Source organism: Panthera pardus, unplaced genomic scaffold (genome assembly GCF_024362965.1).
Source record: "Panthera pardus isolate Hobbes unplaced genomic scaffold, ASM2436296v1 HiC_scaffold_7, whole genome shotgun sequence".
In the NCBI taxonomy this organism is placed as follows: Eukaryota; Metazoa; Chordata; class Mammalia; order Carnivora; family Felidae; genus Panthera; species Panthera pardus.
The window spans coordinates 45,057,298-45,083,026 of record NW_026527002.1 but is presented as its reverse complement, the minus strand read 5'-3'; the positions used below and the strand labels follow the sequence as shown (position 1 = coordinate 45,083,026).

The following is a 25,729-nucleotide window of genomic DNA, read 5'->3' as shown; positions in this document are numbered from 1 at the left end:
CCAGAAGGGAGTAGCATGATATATTCAACATGCTGAATGGGAAAAATATGCAGCCAAGAATATTTTATCCAGCAAGGCTGTAATTCAGAATAGAAGTAGAGATAAAGAGTTGCCCAAATAAAACCTAAAGAAGTTTGTGACCACTAAACCAGCCTTGCAAGAAATATTAAAGGGGACTCTTTGAGTAAGAAAGACCAAAAGCAACAAAGACTAGAAATTAACAGAGAAAATCTCCAGAAAAAAATGACTTTACAGGTAATACAATGACACTAAATTCATATCTATCAATAATCACTCTGAATGTAAATGGACTAAATGCTCTAATCAGAATACACAGGATATCAGAATGGATGAAAAAAATACTCATCTATATGTTAGCTAAAAGAGACTCATTTTAGACAGATACAGACTGAAAGTGAGGGGGTGGAGAAACATCTATCATACTAATGGACATCAAAAGAATGCTGGAGTAGCCATACTTATATTAGAGAAATTAGACTTTAAAACAAAGACTCAAGAGAAGAAGAAGGGCATCATAAAGAGGTCTATTCAACAAGACGATCTAACAACTGTAAATACGTATGCTCCCAAATATATACATACATATATATATGTAATATATATATATATATATATATACGTATATATATATACATGTATATTACATATATATGTATATATATATGTACATATATATATACATATATATATGTATATATATATACGTGTGTATATATATATATATACATATATATATATATAAATTAATGACAAAGATAAACTCATTGATACCAATACAATAATATAATAGTAGGGGATTTTAACACACCACTTACAACAAGGGACAGATCATCTATGCAGAAAATGAACAAGAAAACAATGGTTTTGAATGACACACTTGACCAGATGGACTTCAGAGAGATACTCAAAACACTGCATCCTAAAGCAGAATACACATTCTTTTTGAGTGCACATGGAACATTCACCAGAATAGATCACATACTGGATCACAAATCAGGTGACAAGTACAAGAAGACAGAGATCATACCATGGATATTTTCTGACCACAATGCTATGAAACTTGAAGTCAACCACAAGAAAAAATTTGGGAAGACCACAAATACATGGAAGTTAAAGAACACCCTACAAAATAATGAATGGGTTAACCAGGAAATTTAAAAAAAAAAAAAACTTTTTTTAAGTGGATTAAGATGAAAATGAAAATGCAACAGTTCAGAATCTTTGGGATGGAACAAAGGTGGTCACAAGGTGGAAGTATATAGCAATGCAGGCTTACCTCAAGAAGCAAGCAAAGTCTCAAATACACAACCTAATCTTAAGCCTGAAGGAGCTAGAAAAAGAACAAATGAAGCCTACAGCCAGCTGAAAAAAGAAAATAAAGATTGGAGCAGAAATAAATGATATAGAATCTAAAAAGAAAACATATATAACAAAACTAAGAGCTGATTCTTCGCAAGAATCAGTAAAATTGATAAACGGGCAGTCAGACTTTTCAAAAAAAAAAAAAAGAGAAAGAGTATAAATAAATAAAATCATGAATGAAAGATGAGAGATCACAACCAACACCACAGAAATAAAATAATTATAAGAGAATACTATGAAAAATTATGTGCCAACAAATTGGGCAATCTGGAACAAAGAGATAAATTCTTAGAAGCATACAAACTACCAAAACTGAACCAGGAAGAAATAGAAAATTTGAACAGACCCATAACCAGCAAACAAATTGTATCAGCAATCAAAAATCTCTCAACAAACAAAAGTCCAGGACCATATGTCTTCCCAGGGGAATTCTACCAATCATTTAAAGAAGAGTTTGTCTATTCCTCTTAAACTGTTCCAAAAAGTAGAAATAGAAGGAAAACTTCTAAACTCATTCTATGACACCAGCATTACCTTGATTCTCAAACCAAAGATCCCACTAAAAAGGAGAATTACAGGCCAATATCCTTGATGAACAGGAATGCAAAAATTCCCAACAAGATACTACACAAATTGAATCCAAAATACATTAAAAAATTATTCACTGTGATGCTCTGTCTCTCTCTGTCCCAAAAATAAATAAAAAAACGAAAAAAAAAATTAAAAAAAAATTATTCACTGTGATCATGTGGGATTTGTCCTGGGCTGTAGGGGTGGTTCAGTAATTTAAAACCAACAAGATATACCACAAATTAATAAAAGAAAGGATAAGAACCATATGGCCCTCTCATTAGATGCAGCAGAAAAAGCATCTGACAAAATACAGCATCCATTCTTGTATTTTTTTTCAAATATTATTTAAATTCTAGTTAGTTAACATACACAGTGCAATATTGGTTTCAGACACAGAATTCAATGATTCATCACTTACACACAATACCCAGTGCTCATAATAAGTGCTCTCCTTAATAACCATCACCCATCTAGCACCAACCATCCATTCTTGATAAAAACCTCAACAAAGTAGGGATATAGGGAACATCTAAACATCAAAAAGGCCATATATGAAAGACCAACAGCTACTACCATCCTCAATGGGGAAAAACAGACAGGTTTTCCTTCTATGGGGAAGAACAAGACAGGCATGTCCACTCTCATCAATGTTATTTAACATAGTACTAAAATTCCTAGCCTCAGCAATCAGACAACAAAAAGAAATAAAAAGCATCCAAACCAGCAAGGGAGAAGTTAAACTTTCACTATTCCCAGATAACATGATACTCTATGTAGAAAACCTGGAAGGAAAAGACTCCACCAAAAAACTGCTAAAACTGTTAAACAAATTCAGCACAGTCACATGATATAAAATCAATGTATGGAAACCTGTTGCATTTCTATACACCAATAACAAATCAGCAGAAAGAGAAACCAAGGAATTAATCTCATTTACAAAAACACCAAAAACCATAAGACACCGAGGAATAAATGTAACCAACAAGGTAAAAGATCTGTACTCTGAAAACGATAGAACACTTATGAAAGAAACTAAAGATGACACAAAGAAATGGAAACACATTCCATGCTCATGGATTACAAGCAAAAATATTGTTAAAATATCTATAATATTCAAAGCAATCTATGCATTTAATGCAGTCCTTATCAAAATACCACCAGCATTCTTCTCAGAGCTAGAAAAAACAATCCTAAAATTTGTATAGAACCACAAAAGACTCTATTCAGTCAAAGCAATCTTGAAAAAGAAAAGCAAAGCTGGGGGCATCACAATTCCACAGAGGGAAGGGAAACAAAAGCAAAAATAAATTATTGAGATTTCACCAAGATAGAAAGTTCCTACACAATGAAGGAAACAATCAACAAAACAAAAAGGCAGCCTATGGAATGGGAGAAGATATTTGCAAATGAAATATCTGATAAAGGATTAGTGTACAAAATCTGTAAAGAATTTATCAAGCTCAACACCTAAAAAACAAACAATCCAGTGAAGAAATGTAAAGACATGAATAGACATTTTTCTATAGAAGACAACCAGATGGCCAACAGACACATGAAAAGATGCTCAATATCACTCATCAGGGAAATACAAATCAAAACTGCAATGAGATACCACCTCACACCTGTCAGAATGGCTAAAATTAACAACACAGGAAACAACAGATGCTAGTGAAGATATGGAGAAAGGGAACCCTGTTACAGTGTTGGTAGGAATGCAAACTGCTGTAGCCACTATGGAAAAGAGTATAGAGATTCTTCAGAAAGTTAAAAATAGAACTACTGCATGACCCAGCAATCAAGCTACTAGGTCTTTACTCAAAGGATACAAAAATACAGATTTAAAGGGGCACATGCACATATAGCAGCATTAACAACAACAGCCAAATTATGGAATGAGCCCAAATGTCCGTTGTCTGATGACTGGATAAAAAAGATGTGGTAAATATAGACACTGGAGTATTACTCAGCTATCAAAAAGAATCACATCTTGCCATTTGCAATAATGTAGATAGAGTATATTATGCTAAGCAACATAAGTCAGTAGAGAAAGACAAACATCCTATGATTTCACTCATAAGTGGAATTTAAGAAACAAAACAGACAAACATAGGGGAAGGAGGGAGAAAAGAAAAGGAAGCAAAGCATGAGACTCTTAACAATAGAGAACAAACTGAGTGTCGAGGCAGGGGGAAGTGGTTGGGGGATGGGCTAAATGGATGATGGGTATTAAGAAGGGCACTTGTGATGAACACTGGCTGTTATATGTAAGTGATGAATCATTAATTTTTAAGTTTACTTATTCATTTATTCTAAAAGAGAGAGAGAAAGAGAGAGAGAGAGAGCCAGCAGGGAAGGGGCAGAGAGAGGGAGAGAGAAAATCCCAAGCAGGTCCACACTGTCAGTGCAGAGTGCTACCTGGGTTCGATCTGACCAACTGCAAGATCATTAATTCATTCATTCTACTCCTGAAATTAATATTACACAAATTTTAACTAACTAGAATTTAAAACAAATTTGAAAAAAAAAAGTTCAGTTTAATCCCTATGCCAAGAATATTACCACATTCAATAAATATTTTTGAATCAGTTAAAAAAGTTTGCAAACTTAAATATTTTAAAATATATGGCAGATAGGGCATCCAATATTTCCCCCAAATTCTCAAATCTTGACAAAGCTGATTTATCACAATTGGAAAACTGGAATAAAAACCTGAAACAAAAAAAAAAAAAAAAAGAAAAGAAAAGATTAAGTTAAAATATATCTAAGTTAAAGTGTGATAAATTCAGGAGCATAATAATACAATTCCTAGAGTCACCTTTAAAAAAGTATACAGTAGGGTGTATACCCTGGGTGGCTCAGTCAGTTGAGTGTCTGACTTCTGGTCAAGTCACGATCTCATGGTTCGTGAGTTTGAGCCCTGCATCAGGCTTACTGCTGTCAGCATGAGACCTACTTGGAATCCTCTGTACCCCCCTTTCTCTCTCTCTCTCTCTGTCCCTCCCACACACTTGCTCGCTTGCTCTTTCAAAAATAAATACATTAAAAAAAAAAGATAAAATCCAGTTTCCTCAGAAAAGAGAACCATAATTATAGAAAACAATACATAGTAAAAAGAAAAACTGATGGAGAAAATAGAATCGTACACTAAAATATACATTTCAGATATAGGAGGCAGTAAAAAAAGATCAGAGGAACAAAATACACAAAACAAAAAATAGCTAATGACCTATTTTATTCAAATATATCAATAAGACACAAAATATAGATGGTCTAAACACCTCACTTAAAAATAAGGTATTTTCAGACTGCAAAAAAAAGCAAGACCTAACTAAATTAATTACCTTCATTCAAAAACAGAACTACATTTAAAGTAAAAGGATGGGCGGGGGTAATATGGGTTGCTCAGTCAGTTGAGCATCCAACTTGAGCTCAGTTCGTGATCTCAACATTCATGAGTTCAAACACTGCATCAGGCTTGCAGTTGTTAGCCTGTCAGCATGGAGTCTATTTTGGATCCTCTCTCCTCCTCTCTCTCTTCTCTTTACCTGTTGACACACTCTCTCTCAAATATCAAATAAAATATTTTTAAAAATTTAAAGTAAAAGGATGGGAAAGATACATCATAAAACTATAAGCATAAAAATACTGGAATAACTATAATAAATAACAAAATAAATTTAAGAAAGCATTATAGAAAGAAAGACATTTAATAGGGAAATATATAAAGCAAAACCTGACAAGATTTAAAGACTAAGCAACTAAACAGTAACACTTGAATATCTCAATACTCCACTCTCAATAATAGAATAAGTAGATAGAAAGTCAGCATTGGTACAGAAGAGTATAAAGCAATATCAACCCATTTGATCTAACTGACATACATAGAATGTTGCACCAACTACTGTAGAAAATTCACTGAAGCACATATGGAACACTCTCTGAAACAGACCTTATGATAGACCATAATGCAAGTCTTAATATAGTTAAAAGGATTGAAATTATTAAATATATGGTCTAGACCACAATGGGACTAAATCAGAAAACAGGAAAAAATAGAAACCTGAAATTTTCAAATACATGGAAGTTAAACAATGCATGGTTTCTAAATAACCGGGGGCCAGAGAAGAAAGCATAAGGGAAATTCAAAATATTGTGAAGTAAATAACAGTATTTGGAAATTAGAATAATGCTTAAAGAAAAGTTTATAGTATTAAGTGTCTGTATCATACATTTCATATCCATAACTTAAGTTATCCCCTTAAGAAACACAACAGAAAAACAATAAAGCTAAAAGTTGATTCTATGAATAGATCAGCAATGTGATAACCCTTTAACTAGACTAACCTCAAAAAAAGGAGAATCCACAACTTACGAAAATGAAGAATTAAAGGAGGAATTTACATCAACCCTAAAGAAATTTAAAAGGATTAAAATACAGTATTATGAACAATTCTGTATGCCGCAACAATTTAGAAAACTTAGATAAATGGATAACTTTCTAGACACAATTTATTAAGACTGACTAGAAGAGGAACAGAAACTCTGAATAGACCTAAAACAAATAAAGTGAATTATTAATTCGAAAACTTTCTACAAAAAAAAGGTCTACCCATTCCCCAGGCCTTCAAGGGTGATTTTTACCAAAATTAACAAAATAATGCTATTTGTCCAGGAACTCTTCCAGAAACAGAACAGGTTGGAAAGACTTCCCAATTCATTCTACAAGGCTAGCATTATCCCATTATGAAAACCAGGGCAGACGCTGCCAGAAAACTATAAACTAAAATCTGTCATGAAAATATATACAAAATCCTTAAAAAAAAAAAAAAAAAAAAAAAAAAAAGCAAACTGTGTCCAGTACCATATGAAGAGATGATACACCATAACCAAGCAGGATCCATCTCCAAATCCAAGATTAGTTTAATCATTTAATCAATTAATTATGTAAAACTGATTAATATGCAACATTAATAGTAAAAGACACACACACCAGTATCTGAATGGTTTCATAAAAGCATCTGAAAAATTTCAAACCATTTCATGGTAAAAAGCCTGAAAAAATTGGGAATAGAATGGATCTTTCTCACCCTGATGAAGGACATCTATGAAAAATACATAGCTACCATAATACTTAGTGGTGACATTCTACAGGCTTTCTCTCTAGATTTGGGAATAAGGCAAGGATATGCATTCTCATTATTTCTATGCAGCATTGTACCGAAGATTCCAGCCAATGTACTAAGGTAAAAACAAAATAAAAAATTAATGACATGCAGATTGGAAACAAAGAAGTAACAGAGTCTTTATTCATAGATGGCATGGCTCACTTTATAGAAAGTTTCAGAGACTCCACACTAACAACTAGAATAAACAAGTCTGGTGAGGTCACAGGATGTGAGGGAAATATACAAAATTATACTTTTAGATACAGGCAATGAAAAATTTTAAAAATGAAAATAAGAACATAATTCCATTCACAGCAACTTAAATGCATTTTAAAATTTTAACAAAGGACATGCAAGGCATTCAAGACACTGAAATCTGCAAAATACTGCTGAATATAATTGAAGACATAAATAAAAGGAGAAACATTTTAGGATCATAAACTGAAGAACTCAACATTGTCAAGATGGGAAATATCCCCAATATTTCATTTATAAGTTAAATGCCATTCCTATCAAAGTCTTTGCAGGCTCTTTTTTGTAGAAACCAATAAGCTAATGCTTAAACTTGCATAGGAATGCATAGAATCTAAAACGGACAAAATAATTTCAAAGAAAAAAAAGGAAGTTGGACGACTTGTATTACATAATTTTAAAGACAATATAACACCACAGTAATTATCGCTGTGTGGTACAGGCACAAGGATAGGCATACAGATCAATGGAATAGAATTGAGAGTACAGGGGGAAAAAAGTGACTTAGATTTATGGTTGACTGATTTTCAGCAAAGGTGCCAAGACAGTTCCATAAGGACAATCTTTTGAATATGATGCTAAGAAAATTAAATATCTGCATATAATAAAATGAATTTAAGACTCTTATCTCACATCATACAAAAAAAATACATCAAAAAGGACCATAGACCATATTGTAACAGTTCAAACTAAGTCACCCAAAGCACAATTAATAAAGAAAATGAAAGAGGATTTTATTAAATTCTAAAATTTAAGTTATAAAACTATTAGGAAAATGCAAATTCAAACTATGGAAACAGCCTCAGTGTCCATCAACTGATGAATGGATAAAGACAATGCAGTATATATACATAATGGAATATTACTCAACCATAATAAAGAGAATGAAATCTTCCCATTTGCAATAATGTGAATGGAGCTACTGAGTATTATGCTAAGTGAAATAAGTCAGTCAGAAAGACAAATACCGTATGATTTCACCCATATGTGCAAGTTAAGAAACAAAACAAACAAGCATAGAGGATAAAAAAGGAAAGAGGGAGAGAAGCAAATGAAGAAACAGACTCAACTATAAAGAACTGACAGATACCAGAGGAGAGGCAGGTGGAGGAATGGGTAAAATAGGTGATGGGGATTAAGAAGTGCACTTGTTGTGATGAGCACCTGGTGATGTATCAAAGTGGTTAATCACTACTACATTGTATACCTGAAACAAATAACACTGCAAGTTAACTAACTGGAATTTGAATTAAAAAAAAAAAAAAAAAGAAAAAAGAAAATGCAAACAAAAGCCCCAACCTAGAAGAAAATATTAGTAAATAATATACCTGAAAAAGGACCTGCATCTAGAACATATGAGAACTCTTACAACTCAAAAATTAGAAGATAACTAAAAAATGGACAATTTAAATACACCTTTCACTAAGGAAATATGTAGTAAGTACATGAAAAAAGTCCATAACATTAGTCATTACAGAAACGCAAACTGACTGCCCCAATAAAGTACCACATACTCTTTTAGAATGGCAAAAATACCAAGTCCTGGCAAAGATATATTGAAAGTAAAACTCTAATACGTTAATAGTGGTAATGTCAAATGGTACAATCACTTCTGAAATGTTGGGCAATTTCTTAAAATGTTCAATAAAAAGTTACTACAAAATCCAGTAATTCTACCCCAAAGACTCTATCCATGATAAATAATAACATTTGTCTATATAAATTCATGTACCCAAATGTTCATAGCAGCATTAATCATAATAGTCAAAAACTGATGACTGCACAATTGAATATTAACTGTAAAATTAATAAACAAAATGTGACATAACCACAGAATGGTTACTCATAATTGTCATGTACATGGTACATAATGATACATGGTATATCATGAATGAACTTTAAAAATATTACACTAAGTGATGGGGCACCTGGGTGTCTCAGTCGGTTAAGTGTCCGACATCGGCTCAGGTCATGATCTCGTGGTTTGAGTTTGAGCCCTGAGTCGGGCTCTGTGCTGACAGCTCAGAGCCTGGAGCCCACTTTGGATTCTGTGTATCCCTGTCTCTCTGCGCCCCCCCCCCCCCCACTTGTGCTCTGTCTCTATCAAAAATAAATAAATGTAAAAAAAAATTTAAAAATGAAAATATTATACTAAGTGAAAAAAAGTGTACCCTGGGTACACTGATACATAAATACATAAGGTCTTAAGATGCAAAAAACTACATACTGTATGATTCCCTTTTAATAAATGTCCAAAAAAGCCAAGTTTATAAAGACAGAAATCAGATCAATAGGGGGTTAGGACTGGAGTGTGGGGAACAGAAATTAATTGCAAAATGGACATAAGGGAAATCTGAGGTGACAGAAATGTTATACAACTGTATTGTGGTGATGGTTGCATATCTTTATACATTTCCTCAAAAATCGCTGAACTGTAGGCATACAATGAGTAAATATTATGAATGTAAATTATATTTCAAAAGAGGTATTTAAAAATATAAGGACAGTAGTAGAAAAGGAAACAGTCAAGCCCAACTTGTCGTGGGTGAGCAGAGCTACTATTGTTCAAGGTCCTCATTTACATTGCACTCTCTGGCATACTTTGGTCACTAATGATCACTTCTAATACTCTTCTATTGATGATTAGAGATCACTGAATGCCCATTCCCTAAGATAACTTGACTTTCTCTGTTCCTTGTAACCTGAGAAAATATGATTTACAAAGGACAAAGTCCACATACACTAAACCCAAGAGTTAAGGCAGATTTTTTTTGAATCCTCTTACTTTTAGATGGAAATGGTTTCAAAACATGTTATGCCCCTGTGAAATGTGCAGAATATAATAAATGGAAAAAAAAGTACTGAAAATTTTGTCAGGAGTTATTATCTTAACTGTACATCATGAATATAATCATTTTACAACATGGATACTATTTACGTCTATGTATGTATATATTTATCAAACAAAATAGAAAAAACAAGCTCTGGGAAGAAATACAAAACTAAATCGTTAATACTGGTTATCACCAAAGTGATTTTTCTCTCTTGTATATTCGTGCTTTACAAGTTCCTTGAATGAAGACTTATGCTAAGTGAGATAAGTCAGAGAGAGGAAGACAAATACTATTATATCACTTGCATATGGAATCTAAACAAGCTGTACTCACAGAGACAGAGAGTAGGATGGTGGTTACCAGGGGCTCAGGGATGGGAAAATTGGGGGGATGCTGTTAAAGGTTACAAACTTGCAACTAGAAGATGAAGAAGTTCTGGAATCCTAATGTACAACTTACTGATTACAGTAATACTGTATTACATACTTTGAAGTTGCTAAGAGACTAGGTATTAAATGTTCTCATCACAAAAGAGAAATGATAATTATGTGACCTACAGAAGTGTTAGCTGACACCATGATGGTAATCATATTGCAATATATAAATGTAGCAAACTGATATGTTATATACCTTAAACTTACACAATGCTATGTGTCAATTATATCCCAATTTTTAAAAAATTCCTTTAATGAAACTATGTTACCTTGGTACCATTTAAAAAGCCCATTTTTATGATCTTAAATGAATTTTAAATTATATATTTTAAAGGTAAAATATACACTAGTTCTGCCATTTTTGTTTTTGTTTATAAAATTGTTCGCATATGTGTGTGTGGGGTGTTGGGAAATACAAAATTGACTAGGAAACAAGTAAGGTTCATTCTCAAGTCTTTGAAAGTCACAGAATCCATGACTAAACAAATGATGGAGCAGGATGGATGTGAGCTATTGAGAAAATAATGATGTATACAGCAATTATATTAACTACATTTAGGCATTTCAACACCTTAACTTCATTTGTAATACATACATGATGGTATCCAAGAGATTTATTTAACAGCAGTAGCATTAAGAACAAATCTTAAGCTTTTTTCTGAGCTTCTTCTTTTCCCCAAGGTATCTTATTAACATATGGATTAAGAACTACAATTAAAGACATTGAGTAAAACTGGAAAAAATCTAATGTAATAGTACATCTTCTTTCAGAATAAGTAGAAATTATAATTATCAAATTAAGATATTAAAAAACTCAAGATAGAACAATATAAACCAAAAAGATAAAAAAGAATTACATGGGAAAACTTTCTGTTTTTCATAGATGCTCAACAATTTTAACATCAGTTTCTATGAAAATTCACTAAAGCCAACAATAGCAAAGTTTTAATTTATAAATGATCTCAATATTCCATTTCTGTCAAAATATTTTATTAAAGTTGCAGGCAACTCTTTCAAAGAAAAAAAAACAAACCACTACTAGGCACAGTGTAGAAACCCATCTGCTCAGAGGTGTGAGATAGATGTAGCAAATTACATCTGCAAGCCTCACTGCAAATGCTTCGTAATGAAACTCAAGATGTTGATTTTGACCCAAACACCCTATACAGATTGGATCTGACCACATTAGAGATCATCTCTCCCTTTCTATGGCAATTGAAATCAGATGACACATTTCAACAAACAGCTCCTCATTATGAACTTTTGAAGTCCAAATTCAGTTATGCCTGAAATCTAGGAGAACCCTCCATGCTCATTCTATTGATCATTTTGTAATTGTTTTTCTTTTTTTTCATGTCATAATGACAAAGAATTTTTTTTCAATTATTTATGAACTTGAAGACACATCAGAAATTTACCTTTTCATTCTTTAAGTTCTTTTTTCTCCTTACAGTAACCAAAAATTATTTGCCGAATAGCATACTCTACAACTATTTAGTGAACCCCTATTTCGTGCCATTCATTGCGCTAAATTGTGCTAAATGACAGGAATAGTACCGTGAACAAGACAGATACACTTCTTACACTTTTTACCCTAGGAGGGCAATCAGGAGCTGAATAAAAATAATTAAAATAGGGATAGGAGTATTAAGAGTGATGAGCCAGAAGCAGTAACATCACAGAACAGACAGAGCTGACAAGTTAAATACGTAGAAGCCTTAAAATTGAGAAGAAAGGCTAGAAAAAAGATCAAGAAGGAGGCAGTCACATGTCCAGCATATGCTAAGTCCCTGCAACAGTAGAGTTGTCCTTGTTTAAACACAGAAAAAGACAGTGAGGCTGGGGGTGGGCAGTAGCAAGCAGTGGGGAGAGCAGCCCTACTTTTCTCTACAGAAACAATGGATTTGAATTTCCTTTGTAAATCAGAGTGGTATGATTAACAACCCATCACTATACACAGACATACATACACACACACACACACACACACACACACACACCATGCAATATACTGAAATATTTCCATCAAATAAACGGTTTGAAGCACAAAACTTTAGTTACATAGGAAATATTATTCTTTGTTATTTATTCTATAAGTTTAAATAATTGGTGTCGATAAACTAGTTTCAAGATAAATCTGTAACTCAGAATAACCAAGCAACACCAAAGACAAAGCAAGAAAAAATAATTCAAGAGGAGTTGTGAGGACAAGGAAAACAACAAAGAAAGAAATAAGAGAAAATTTTAATTGAAAGCATGGTGCTCATAATTACCAGAGACAAATAGTGAGATTACTATCAAAATTTTAACTAAAAGTTAAAGTTGCTTTCTGTAATAGAATATGTGGAGAATGAATCATAAGTTCCATTTTTGTTTAAGTTCTCCTGACTTGATTTCTGTTCCTTGCAACCTAAGAATATCAACGCATACATACACATAAATACCACCCTCTCTCCTGTCTTTCTCAAATAACACACACACACACACACACACACACACACACACACACTGTAGGTTTGTTAACATCAATTCTTCATGAAAGAGTTCAAGATGGTGACATAGGAAGACCCTGAATTCACCTCCTGCCATGGACACAACAAATTTATAACTACATATGGCATGCTTTTCCTCTAGGATCCATGAACTAGATGAGTAGCACCTCCACTCAAAAGCCAAGAAAGACACACGTAGAAGGGTGGGAAGGCAGACACACCTTGTCCCAAAAACCACCTCGGAAGAGGCACATGAGGGAGGGTTCCTACAAATACAGAATACACCCTGGAAAAGTTAAGGGATCGTGCCCCAAATCAGGAATCCTGACCTTGGAGGCAGGCATAGTAGAGACAAGGTGTAAAATGTCTGGTTTTGGGGATCCTGGGTGGCTCAGTCGGTTGAGTGTCTGACTTTGGCTCAGGTCATGATCTCAGCGTTTGTGGGTTTAAACTCCATGTTAGGCTCTGTGCTGACAGCTCAGAGCCTGGAGCCTGCTTCGAATTCTGTGTGTGTGTGTGTGTGTGTGTGTGTGTGTGTGTGTGTGTGTGTGTGTCTGCCCCTCCCCAACTCATGCTCTCTCAAAAATGAACATTAAAACAATTTTAATGTCTAGTTTTGAATACTAATAAAGATTAAGACCAGAAGAATCACAATACATTAAGAGAACAAAGACCTGTTCTTAAAGGGTTTGCCCACAAACTCATTTGCCCTATGATCCAGCACAAAAACAAGAAAAAGCCCCTAGACCATAACACAGGGAGACCCATTTACTAATTTTAAAGAGAGACAGGAATCTGTAATTTTAAATTAAATAATTTAAAAATGTAAAAAATCAGTCTGCTGTGGACGGATGTGCTGTCAACAGCCATTTTTGCAATCTCATCCTACCTTGTTGCTGAAGGAGCCAACAAGTACCATTTTAGGTGGACCCCTTCTAGGCTTCTGGCACCAGTGTGTAGGTGTGGTCTGCCCACCACTCACCTTGAACAGGCTGGGTGAGCCTCCTGCCCCTCCCCACTTCCATGTAGCACCCAAGGTGTAAAAAAAGCCAGATAAGTATCCCAAGTCATGCCCAATCCACCAAGAATGCAAGCCACAACCAGAACAGGCAAGCAGCTGGAAGCCCACTCTCCCCATGCAGTAGCCAAGATACACAAGCCAGGTGAGTACCTAGAGCCCCACCTTGCACACAATACCAACTGAAGCCCTATCAAAGCCAGGGGACAAACAGCCCACAGGATGTCTACATCTGTGGGGATGCCCATAGAATGACTAGCTCTGGTAGCCACAGGGCACACAAAACACCTGGGCCACACAAAACACCTCCTACACAAGACTATTCCTTCAAGGTTGAGGGAGATAGCCATTTCACTTAATACATACAAACACAGAGAAACAAGCAAAATGAGTAGACAGAAGAATATATTCCAAAGAACAAGGCAAATCCACAGGAAAAGACCTTAATGAAATGGAGAGAGGCAACCTACGAGATAAAGGGTTCAAAGTAATGGTCATAAAGATGCTCACCTATCTAAGCAATGGAGAAGCACCAAGAATTTCCTTCCACAAAGAGACAGAAAATAAGAAAACACGAAACATTAAAACTAAACTTATAAGTATACTAGAGGGATTTAACAGCAGAATGGATGAAACAGAAGCACCATCAATGAATGAAAAACAAAGGAATGGAAAACAAAAAGCATAAAAATTAAAAAAGAATTAAAAGTAGTAAGGATACTTTAAGGGACCTCTGGAAGAATATCAAATGGAATAACATTCTCATTATCCGAATCCCAGAAGGAGAAAAGAGAGAAAAGTCAAGAAAAAATTATTTGAAGAAATAATGGCTAAAAACATCCATAATCTGGGGGAAGCAAACAGACATCTATGTCCAGGACGATCAGAGAGGCCCAAATAAGATGAACCCAAAGACAAACACACCAAGACACATTCTCATTAAAATGATAAAAGGTAAACAGAGAGTAGTAAGAGAACAGCAACATATTACATACAGGGAAAACCCCCTAAGGCAATTAGCAGATATTTCAGCAAAAACTTTATAGATCAAAAAAGAGTGGCATAATATATTCAAAATGCTAAAAGGAAAAAAAAATGGCCAACCAAGAATTCTGTACCCAGACATTATCATTCAGAAAGACTGAGAATTTTCCAGTTAAGCAAAAGGTAAAGGAGTCATCTACTTAAACAGGCTACAAGAAATGTTCAAAAGAATAAACTAAAAATACAATGTACTATTTAATAAGAAAACATACAAAAGTAAAAATCACACTGGAAAAGGTAAATAAATAATAAAAGTAGTAGACATATTACTTATAAACCAAGTATGAAGAGTATAAAAGTTGTAAAAATTAAAAAAATAATAATTAGTTCAGGGATACATAAAAAGATGCAAAATGAATCATCAAAAATATGAAACATAAGGGGCACGTTGGTGGCTCAGTTGGTTAAGTGTCCAACTCTTGATTTTGGCTCAGCTCATGATCTCACAGTTCATGGGCCCAAGCCCCTCATCAGGCTCTGTGCTGACAGCAAGGATTTCTCTCTCTCTCTCTCTCTCTCTGCCCCTCCCTCTACTGCACCGTCTCTCTCTCTCTCTCTCTCTCTCTCTCTCTCTCTCAAAATAAATAAACATTTAAAAAAATTATGTCTTTAAAAATATGAGATATAAGGTGGGGGAAAGTAAAAATATAAAGCTTTGAAATGTATTAAAAATTAAGTTACTGTGAACTTTAAAATGACTGTTATATACATAAGATGATATGTGTAAACCTCACAGTAACCACAAAGAAAAAACTTCTAGTAAATGCACAAAAGAAAAAATATCTAATTACAACATTAAAGGAAACAATCAAAGCATAAGAGAGAAAAAGAAGAAAAGGAACAGAGAAGAACTGCAAAAAACAGCTGGGAAACAATAAACAAAATGACAATAAATATATACCAATGGATAATTACTTTAAATGCAAACAGACTAAACTCCCCATCAAAAGACACAGAGTGACTGAATGAGTGAATTAAAAAAAAAAAACAAAACCCATATATCTGTTGCCTACAAGAGACTCACTTCAAATCTAAAGACACACACAGACTCAAAGTAAGAGGATGGAAAAGGATATTCCATGCAAATGACAATGAAAAGAAAGTTGGGGTAGCAATACTTATGTCAGACAAAACAGACTCTTTTTTTCTTTTCAAATTTTATTTAAATTCCAATTGGTTAACATACAATGCAGTACTGGTTTTAGGAGTAGAATTAGCTAAAGCAATCCTGAAAAAAGCAAAGCAAAGCTGAAGCCATCATGATTCTGGACTTCAAAATAAAGGAGAGCATTAAAATAAAGGAGAGCATTATACAATGATGAAAGGATCAATCCAACAATAGGATATAACATTTTAAAACATTTATGCACCCAATAGAAGCACCTAAATACATAAAGCAAATATTAACTTTTTTATTAATATTAATTAAGAAGTAAAGGCAAAAATAGATGGCAGGATAAGAATAGTAGGAGACTTTAATACTCCACTTGTATCAATGAGGAGATAACTCAGGACAGAAAATTAATAAGGAAACATTGGCCTTAAAAGACACATTAGATCAGATGGACTAAAGAGATACATACAGATTATTCTATCCAAAAGCAGAAGCATCACTTCTTTTCAAGGACACATGGAACATTGTCCAGCACAGATTACATGCTAGGCTACAACACAAGTCTCAATAAATTCAAGAAGAATGAAATCACATCAATTATCTTTTCTAACCACAAAGGTATGAAACTAGAAATCATTTATAAGAAAAAAATCTGGATAAAACAAACATATGGGGATTACAAAACATGGTATTAGACAATGGATGTTCAAATCTCATGAAATAATCTCCTTCCCTCAAGGTAGGTTTGGCCAATGAGAATAACCATGTGGTAAAAAACAAAAAAACAAAAAACTGTTTTTACTTTAGGTTTCAGGGCTGATTATATTGTCACACTATTTTCTCCCAGGGAGTAAGAAAAATAGTTTTTAGAAGTTTCTATTTGATTCTTGCCCTCTCCATCTGGTGTGTGATTTTTTTAAATGTTCAAAACAAACTAAGATGCTATCTAACTCAGTTCTAGGAATAAAATATCAGAATATAACACCTTCTGCTTTAAAGATGGAGACTTCTGTAGTTCCTTAAGTCATTGATAATGTATTTGAAAGACAAGGTGAGAAGAAAGTAATTTATCATACAAGAGTAGAAAAAGAAGCTGGCAGAAGTGCTATAACAGGGATTTTAAAGAGTATTCAAAAGATAAAGAATAGTAGGGCAGTATATATCAGTCCTTTCATAAAATCCATTAGATAAAAGGGGGATATGATATTTGTCACATCTTTAAATCACTGAGGGACTGTATTTCCAGCAACCTGGTGGATTTAGTGCCCTGAATGACATTTGTGCTAAAAACAAAAAGGATGAATATATTTATAAAATGTGTATACATCACACTATGAATAAAATTTATATGAACTGGTTTACACACACAGAGACATGCACTCCATATCTTCTTTTTTTTTAATTTTTGTTAATGTTTATTTTTTTTTTTTTGACGGGGGTGGGGGGAATGAGCGGGGAGGGGCAGAGAGATAGGGACACACAGAATCCGAAGCAGGCTCCAGGCTCTGAGCTGTCAGCACAGAGCCTGATGCGGGGCTCAAACTCACAAACCACAAGATCATGACCTGAGCTGAAGTCGGACGCTCAACCGACTGAGCGTCACAAAGACCCAGGCGCCCCTGCACTCCATATCTTCTTAAATTCATTAGTGAGTTTCCCCAAAAAAGTAAGGCTTTATTAAGGCCAGGGACTGAGAAAAGTCAGGAACTCAGAGGTAAGCAAAACAAATTGGTTGAGGCATTTCAAACCTGGTGAAATGGAACATCCTTGTTGACACTTGCATTGTAGAACCTAATAGAACATAAGACTTTAATGCATATGGCTACAATATTAATGTTAGAATAAACTAGAAATAAAACTGCCCTGTTTTTACCCTCTGTACATGATCAGAAAGCTGAACCTTGAACAGAGTGGAAAAAAATACATATAACCACAAACCAAGCCTCATAAAAGATTGTAACTTGAATTTTTATTATCTACATGGTATAAAATCCTCTAGTTTCAAGTGGTTGTAAACTGGTAATGCTCCCAATACATCAGAAATAAATTTGAACTACAAAGGAAGAATCTTTGAGCTCATCTTCAAAAAAATTTCTAGACAAATATTTCCAGGAAAAATAAGTAGACTCTTCCCCACAAAAAGGAGCGACAAAGAAACAAACAAACAAAAAAAACACACACACACAAAGAACAACACTAGGCATACAGGCAAGAATCAGCAGGACTCAGACAATAAAATAAATGATTCATGTATCAAGAAATATAACAATGCCTTGGAAATTATGAATAAAATGCAAGGATTTTAAAAAAATCAATGAAAATGAAAACATCATAAGCAAATTTTAAAATTTAATAAAGTATTACAAAGTTGAAAAACAGGAAAAATAATTTATGGTTTTAGACATCTTGATACCATGTACCTCTGAAGTAACAGAGACCGACAAGGGACTAGAGAAGATCTCCTGGGTGTTGGTAAAATTTTTTATCTTGATTCAGAAGCTAGTAACATGGGCAGATTTATTTTATGAAATGTATCAAGTTGTATACTAATAGTTGATGTATTTCATTTCTGTATGATATATTAGAATTCTATAAAGTTTTACCCCCAAAAAACAGCACATTAGATACAGATGAAAATAAAATTAATAAACTGTAATATCAAAGAAATTACTCAGACTACAGGCCAGAAAGTCAAAGGGAAAAATATTAAAGAGACAAGAACAATACAGTAAAAAAAAAAATGTCTAACATATATGTAGAAAGAATGAGACAGAGGCAATATATGAAGAGAAAATGCCAGAAAACTTGAAAAGCTCACAAAGACACCAATACTAACACTTAAAAGAACAAAGATTTAAAAGCCAAAAAAAAAAAAAAAAGATCCTTAAAGCTGCCCGAAAGACACTAAAAAAAACAAACTGATGGTGAATTTCTCAGAAAGGCAATGAAAAACAAAAGTAAGCACAAAAGGATCTTTAATGGCCAAAACAAAACTATCAGTGGGAAACCATATATAAATAAGGCAGAAGGAAAATTATCTGAGGTAGAAGAAAGGAATGAGCTGTGACAACGAATGACTAGTAAGGCATTGGTATAGAAGTTAGCATAGGTGGCCCATGACCAAATGTGACTGATTATCAGATTTTGTGAATAAAGTTTTACTGGAGTGTCAATTCATTGACATACTATTTATGGCTGCCTCTGTACTACAAAGCAAAGCTGAGTAGTTGTTACAAAAACCAGATAGTTGATGATACTGAGAATATTTACTATCTGGCTATTTATTGAATAAATTTTCCAAACCCTGCAGTAATTGTATACATGTAATATATATGCAATTATTTTTTAAATGATTTAAATTTATAAAATTCAGAAAAATAAGAGATAAATTAAAATATATAACAGTAATAGCCAGTCAATCTGGAGAGAATCGCTGAATTAAAGTACTTAAAGACCTGTGTGTTGTTCAGGAGGAGAGTAAATACCATAAATTATTTTATGATTTACTAAATTAAAAATGCATCTTAGTATTTCCAGAACCAAATTTTACTTTGTGTAAAGAGTGTTAATTTCTAAGATTGAAAAAAAATAGCAAGGGAATAATGTCTAATACAGCAGGGAAAAATAAAATTAAGACTATAAAAGAAATGAAATAATCAAGATAGTAAAAAAGATAATTCAAAGAATGAGAGAAGAAATTTGTAAATCGTATCTAATGAGAATCTAATATCCAGAATATATAAAGAACTGCTCAATTAAAAGGAAAGATAAATAACCCAACTAAAAAGTGGGCCAAGTATTTGAAAACAATAAGAAAATAAAAAACAGCTTCTACAAATGGCCAACAAGCACATGAAAAGATGCTCAATATCACTAGTCATTTGGGAACTGCAAATAACAACCAAAATGAGATCCACCACATACCCACCGGGATGGTTAACACCAAAAAGACAATTACAACTTGAATAAATTAGAACCTTCATAAGTTGATGTGGAATTGCAAAATGGCAGAAACACTTTGGAGGACAGACTGTTAATTCCTCAAAACCTTAACCACAGAGCTACCATACGACCCAACAATTCTACTACTAGGTACATAGCTAACAGAAATTAAAATATGTCCATATGAAAAGATGTGCAAATGGGGCGCCTGGGTGGCGCAGTCGGTTAAGCGTCCGACTTCAGCTCAGGTCACGATCTCGCGGTCCGTGAGTTCGAGCCCCGCGTCAGGCTCTGGGCTGATGGCTCGGAGCCTGGAGCCTGTTTCCGATTCTGTGTCTCCCTCTCTCTCTGCCCCTCCCCCGTTCATGCTCTGTCTCTCCCTGTCCCAAAAATAAATAAAAAACGTTGAAAAAAAAATTTAAAAAAAAAAAAAAAAAAAAAAGAAAAGATGTGCAAAAATTATCACAGCAGTATTGTTCATAATAGCCAAAAGATGTAAACACAAATGTCTACCAACTATGAGTGGATAAAGAAAACATGGTATTTCCATGAAATGGATTACTTTCAGCCATAAAAATGAAGACTGATAAATAAGTCAACCTCAAAAGCATTATGGTGACTTCCCATGAGAAGCCAGTCACAAAAGACCACATATTGTGTGACTCCATTCATATTAAACACCTAGAACAGGCAAATTCATAGAGACAGGAAGGTCAGCATTTGCCAGGGTTTTGGATGAAGGGAGAAAGAGTAACTGTTAATGGTATATTGATTATTTTTTGAGTGATAAAACTTTTTTTTTGAGTGATAAAACTTCTAAATTTGATGGTGGTGATGATGGTATAAACTGTAAATATACTAAAAGTAATCTAATTGTATGCATGAAACTGTATGTAAATAATGTCTAAAAAAGCTGTTAAATGGAATAATATTATGAGTTTTAATTTTTTTAAATTAAGGGACAAACTTTTTGAATCTTCCAAAAATGATTCCAGAGTTAAAATAAAACAAAAACCCAAAAAACAAAAACAAAACCACAACAACAAAAAACAACAACAACAAAAAAAGGGAAGCACTCCCCAGCTCATTTTCTGAGGCTATCATGTCCTTGATATGATACACAATAGCTGTTGTGATAATAAAGAACTCCTTACAACCAGAAGCAAATATCAAAGAATGGATATATCCAATATGCTAGAAAAAGAATCTTTGCATCAAGAACAAAATCACACAGGTAAGAGCTCTAAATAAGTTCCATCTAACTGTTAGAATTCTATGATTTTATGATAATGGCAATCATTTTATTAAGTACCAACATTTATTTCTGGCAGTAAAATCATTCCTACTTCTGATAAACCTAAGAAAACTACATTTCAATGGAAACGCCAAAACAGAGAAAAGGAAAGAGAAATCAACATCAAGTCAAAGTCAAAAACTGCACAGAATATATCTGCTTTTCAATAATAGTATGTGTAGTGATCTCAATGATATCAGCATTCATATACTTACATGCTAATAATATGAACAAGGTGTGGAACTGTTTACCATTGTAAAACATTTGAACCCTGTTATTAAAATATAGATTCACACTATTTACTTTGTGACTCAAAACTTTTCCAGGTTCACAGATTGTGAGATGAATATGTCAAAGTTCAAAAGGGTATGAATTTGCAACTGAAAATTCTGCAGTATCACAAATGAAGTATTTACTGAAGAGTTATGTCTCCGATCATCACAATATTATCTACTGTATTTTAACAAATGAGAAGTCTAGAAATATATTATGTTTGATGTAAATAATATATTCATTTGATTATATATGATATCTATTAATAAATCAAGTAGCTTAAATTAAGATCTACTTATCATTCTTAATTCAGCTTAATGCCAACTTCCAAAACCAACTGTCATCTTGACTTGTCTATGCTTCACATTTTAGTGATAATTCTGCGTTTCATATGATATTTTGTAGTCTATTTATACATACATGAATTTTATTAAAATGTGTGGATGTCAATAAACAGCACCACTTAGTTCATTTACTTTGTGCACCCTTCTTTTTAAATCCACTTTGCAGATTACTGAATCTATTTTCATGTGGATCTTTCAATGAGAAGACTCATTTACATAAGCACTGGCATATTAAAAAACAATAAAACTAAAAATATTATTATCAAATATAACCATAGGAAGAATATTTTTTAATGTACCTTCTTCAAGGATGGGTCGTGGAATGACAAATGGAATCTCCTGCAGAGGTTCCATATACTTGTGGCCAGCACTAATAATCTTTATTTGAGGCATACAGAGGACAAGCATTCCAGGCATGCTGGTTTGTCCATGGTACCAACTTCTTACTGTTCCAGGAATGTCACCAGATACAATTGTACTTGGGGAAGGCAGGCTATCATTTGGAATGAATACACAACAAGACTGTACTTCAAGCTAGGGGAAGAAAAAAAAAAAGCAAAATTAAAATATTGGGAACAGACTAAATAAGGAAGTTAATATACCCTCAAATACTTAATATCTTTATCAGAATAAACAGGCAAGCCAAAAAAAAAAAAAAAAAAAAGAAGAAGAAATGTGCCATACTTACCTCTTTATGAGTTACTTTTACTGAAGAACACAATTAACACTTAAAAGGACATTGTTTCTTGCTATGAATTTGATCAAAAAGGCACAGTGAAATGAGATGAAAACATATCTGCCTTTCCACAGTTATTTCCAAGTAACACGACTGAATCAGAAAATGTGCTGGCAAAAAAAGGTGAGAAAATCCTCCTTCTTTTGCAGTTCATTAGATTAACACCAACTAAGGCCTTAGAACCAACTAGTATTGTATTGTACTCACTTAAAACACACACACACACACACACACACACACACACACACACACACACACACACAAGCAGCTATTACCATGTGAATTTGGCCTTTTGTTTTTACTTTACAAACTAAAATATAAGGAAAGATGTTTCCAATATTCAGATGATATCTCTAGACAAATATTAAAATATAACAAGTCTGTATCATGTATTTTCTTTTTTTATTTACACGTATCCCAAGATTCAAGTGTGTGTGTGTATCACATTTTATATATATGGATACATGGTAATGAAGAAAATTCAGAAGACTTAAAACTGAGAGCATTATTCCCTGCTTTTATCATACATCAAATTATTATTTAAATTTTGATTTCATGTGAAACTTTTATGCTTTCTTATCCCCAGTGTAGTTTACTTAGGTTGCCTGGCACCTTAGAGAGGTGAAATAATACTAAGCGATCTCAAATCAAAAATTAAATTCATCATGAGTTCTTAATTCAAAAGCAATATAAGCTCAAGTCTATTAGTCTTAGTTGGTTCTTAGAAAGTAATATTTTTTACTTGGTTCACAAACTGCTCAAACAGCCTAGCATACTTAAATTATTCTCAAGGAAATACAAAATGTCATCTGTTAATTTTCTACAAAATATTTGGCATACAAAGGCATTATCTGAAGATGTAACAAAATTAAAATTTGTTTGTTTGATAAATACTTGGATATTCTAGCAAATTAAGAGACTATATTTTATAAAAGACAACTAAGAATACATTAATATATGTTCACTTGAGGTTAATATAGCCCTTAGTGACAGCATGATACGTAACAGGTCTGGAATTCCTTGATATGATAAATAATCTGCCAGGCTTATAAATAAGCAAACTTACTCATTTTTGCTTCAACATTTCTGTGCATGGAACAAACTGAATTCAGTGAAGAAAAATATAAGTAAAATTTTATAAAAATAAATATAAGGTTCATGAAGTCTGACCTCATCTAGAATTTTATCTTGCAACCTAATTTAAGTGTTTATATGTTAAGTAGCTCATTGATTGAAGATTACAACATTTTTTATCCTAAAACATACATTGTTTCAGCTGTATTACATTTATATTTTTAAATATTTAACACAATTAATTGCTAAAGTTCAAATGCACAAAGTATTATGGCATACTGAGAACATATTCTCAGTATACCATTCTCATTATTCAATTATTTATGCTTATAGTGTCAAACTAAAAAAGAGTCAGTTTTTAACACTTCATATATGTATTGATGCTATGTTAAAAAATGTTTTCAACAATGTGAGGTAATTAGTTTAATATGCCACACTATACAAATATAAACATATATATCTTGTGAAATAAATTTAAGTTGTGCCGAAACTTCCAAATAACAATATATTCCAAAATTCCACTAATTCAGAAATAAATTATTTCATCAAATTTAACAACGTGAGCAATAAATATTCAAAAATAGATTATTCTGAGATACATAACAACTCTAAAAAATAAACTTTCTAAAATGTGATATGTGTTCTGGAGATTTCTATAATGATAAGAACCAAAACACATACATAATCCAAAATCCTCAAACTTATTATAATGTTACATCTCTAATATATACTACAACTATCACATAAATCTTTTTACACTTTTAAAATAACTGTTAAACTGTACGTCTAAAATTGTGGTTTTAATGTAAAATGTTGAGTGATTTATGTAAGGGAATATAAATCTGCAGCAGTAAATTTTGCATTAATGTAAGGATCTGACAATCCAAGGGAAAGAAAATGAAGTAATCTGCCAGTAAGAAGTCCTCAAACCGGGGGTCAGATCATGTTCATGGAAACCATCTGGTTGGGACCCTCTGAGCCACACCAAACACAAATGATCTTTTAAAAAAAATATCCTATTCATTAATGCATCACAGCTGCACTGAGTGTTACTTCATTTTTCCATGGCAACATCCTTTCTGTTTCAAGGATCTTATTTCAGTTTTGGTAGCAACGTGTTCTTTCGCCAATATTGAACACATTCATGTGTTAAAGTGAAGGGATTATTACAAATTCTTGAAGTCGAACCACCTCTATTTTGATTCCTATTAGGTCAAAGGCTACAAATCTTAAGTATGATACACTGAGAATAAACCAATAAGCAGAAATTATGTGGTATTTCTATTTTAATCAATGAAATGACTATCATGAATTTTTTGGAAGTTCCAAGTTTATATGCCATTTGAAAAGATATATGCCTTTGTGTACCCCCAGCCCATCTCCCATATGTAAGGTTTGGTAAACTTAGATTTTTCTAATTTGTACACTCTATAACTGTGCTCACAACTCAGTTTAAAAAAGAAAAAAAAAGAGAGACTGAGATAGGTCTCACTTATACATTAATCTAAACATTTTAATTAGCCCACTGTCTATTATACAGAACATTTTGTAAGTAAATGCTTTAAGTGACTCCTGGGTGGCTCAGTTGGTTAAATGTCTGACTTCGACTCAGGTCACGATCTCGTGGGTAGCGAGTTCGGCCCTGTGTGGGGCTCTGTGCTGACAGCTGGAGCCTGAAGCTTGCTTCAGATTCTGTCTCCCTCTTTCTCTGCCCCTCCCTTGCTTGTGCTCTGTCTCTGTCTCTGTCTCTCAAAAAT

The 25,729-nt window shown here is 33.3% G+C and overlaps 1 protein-coding gene across 9 annotated transcripts in view; it reads right to left on the bottom strand.

Annotated features, from left to right (window-relative positions):
* VPS13B (vacuolar protein sorting 13 homolog B) overlaps positions 1-25,729 on the bottom strand; it is an 801,572-nt gene that overhangs the window by 392,955 nt on the left and 382,888 nt on the right. For all 9 annotated transcript variants that reach the window (XR_002085466.2, XM_019468015.2, XM_019468016.2 and 6 more), the window contains one exon: positions 22,462-22,696. Coding sequence is in view for 8 of the 9 variants with exons in the window: in XM_019468015.2 (XP_019323560.2) it covers positions 22,462-22,696 (235 nt within the window). In the remaining variant the exon portion in view is untranslated. The remainder of the gene's footprint in view (positions 1-22,461; positions 22,697-25,729) is intronic.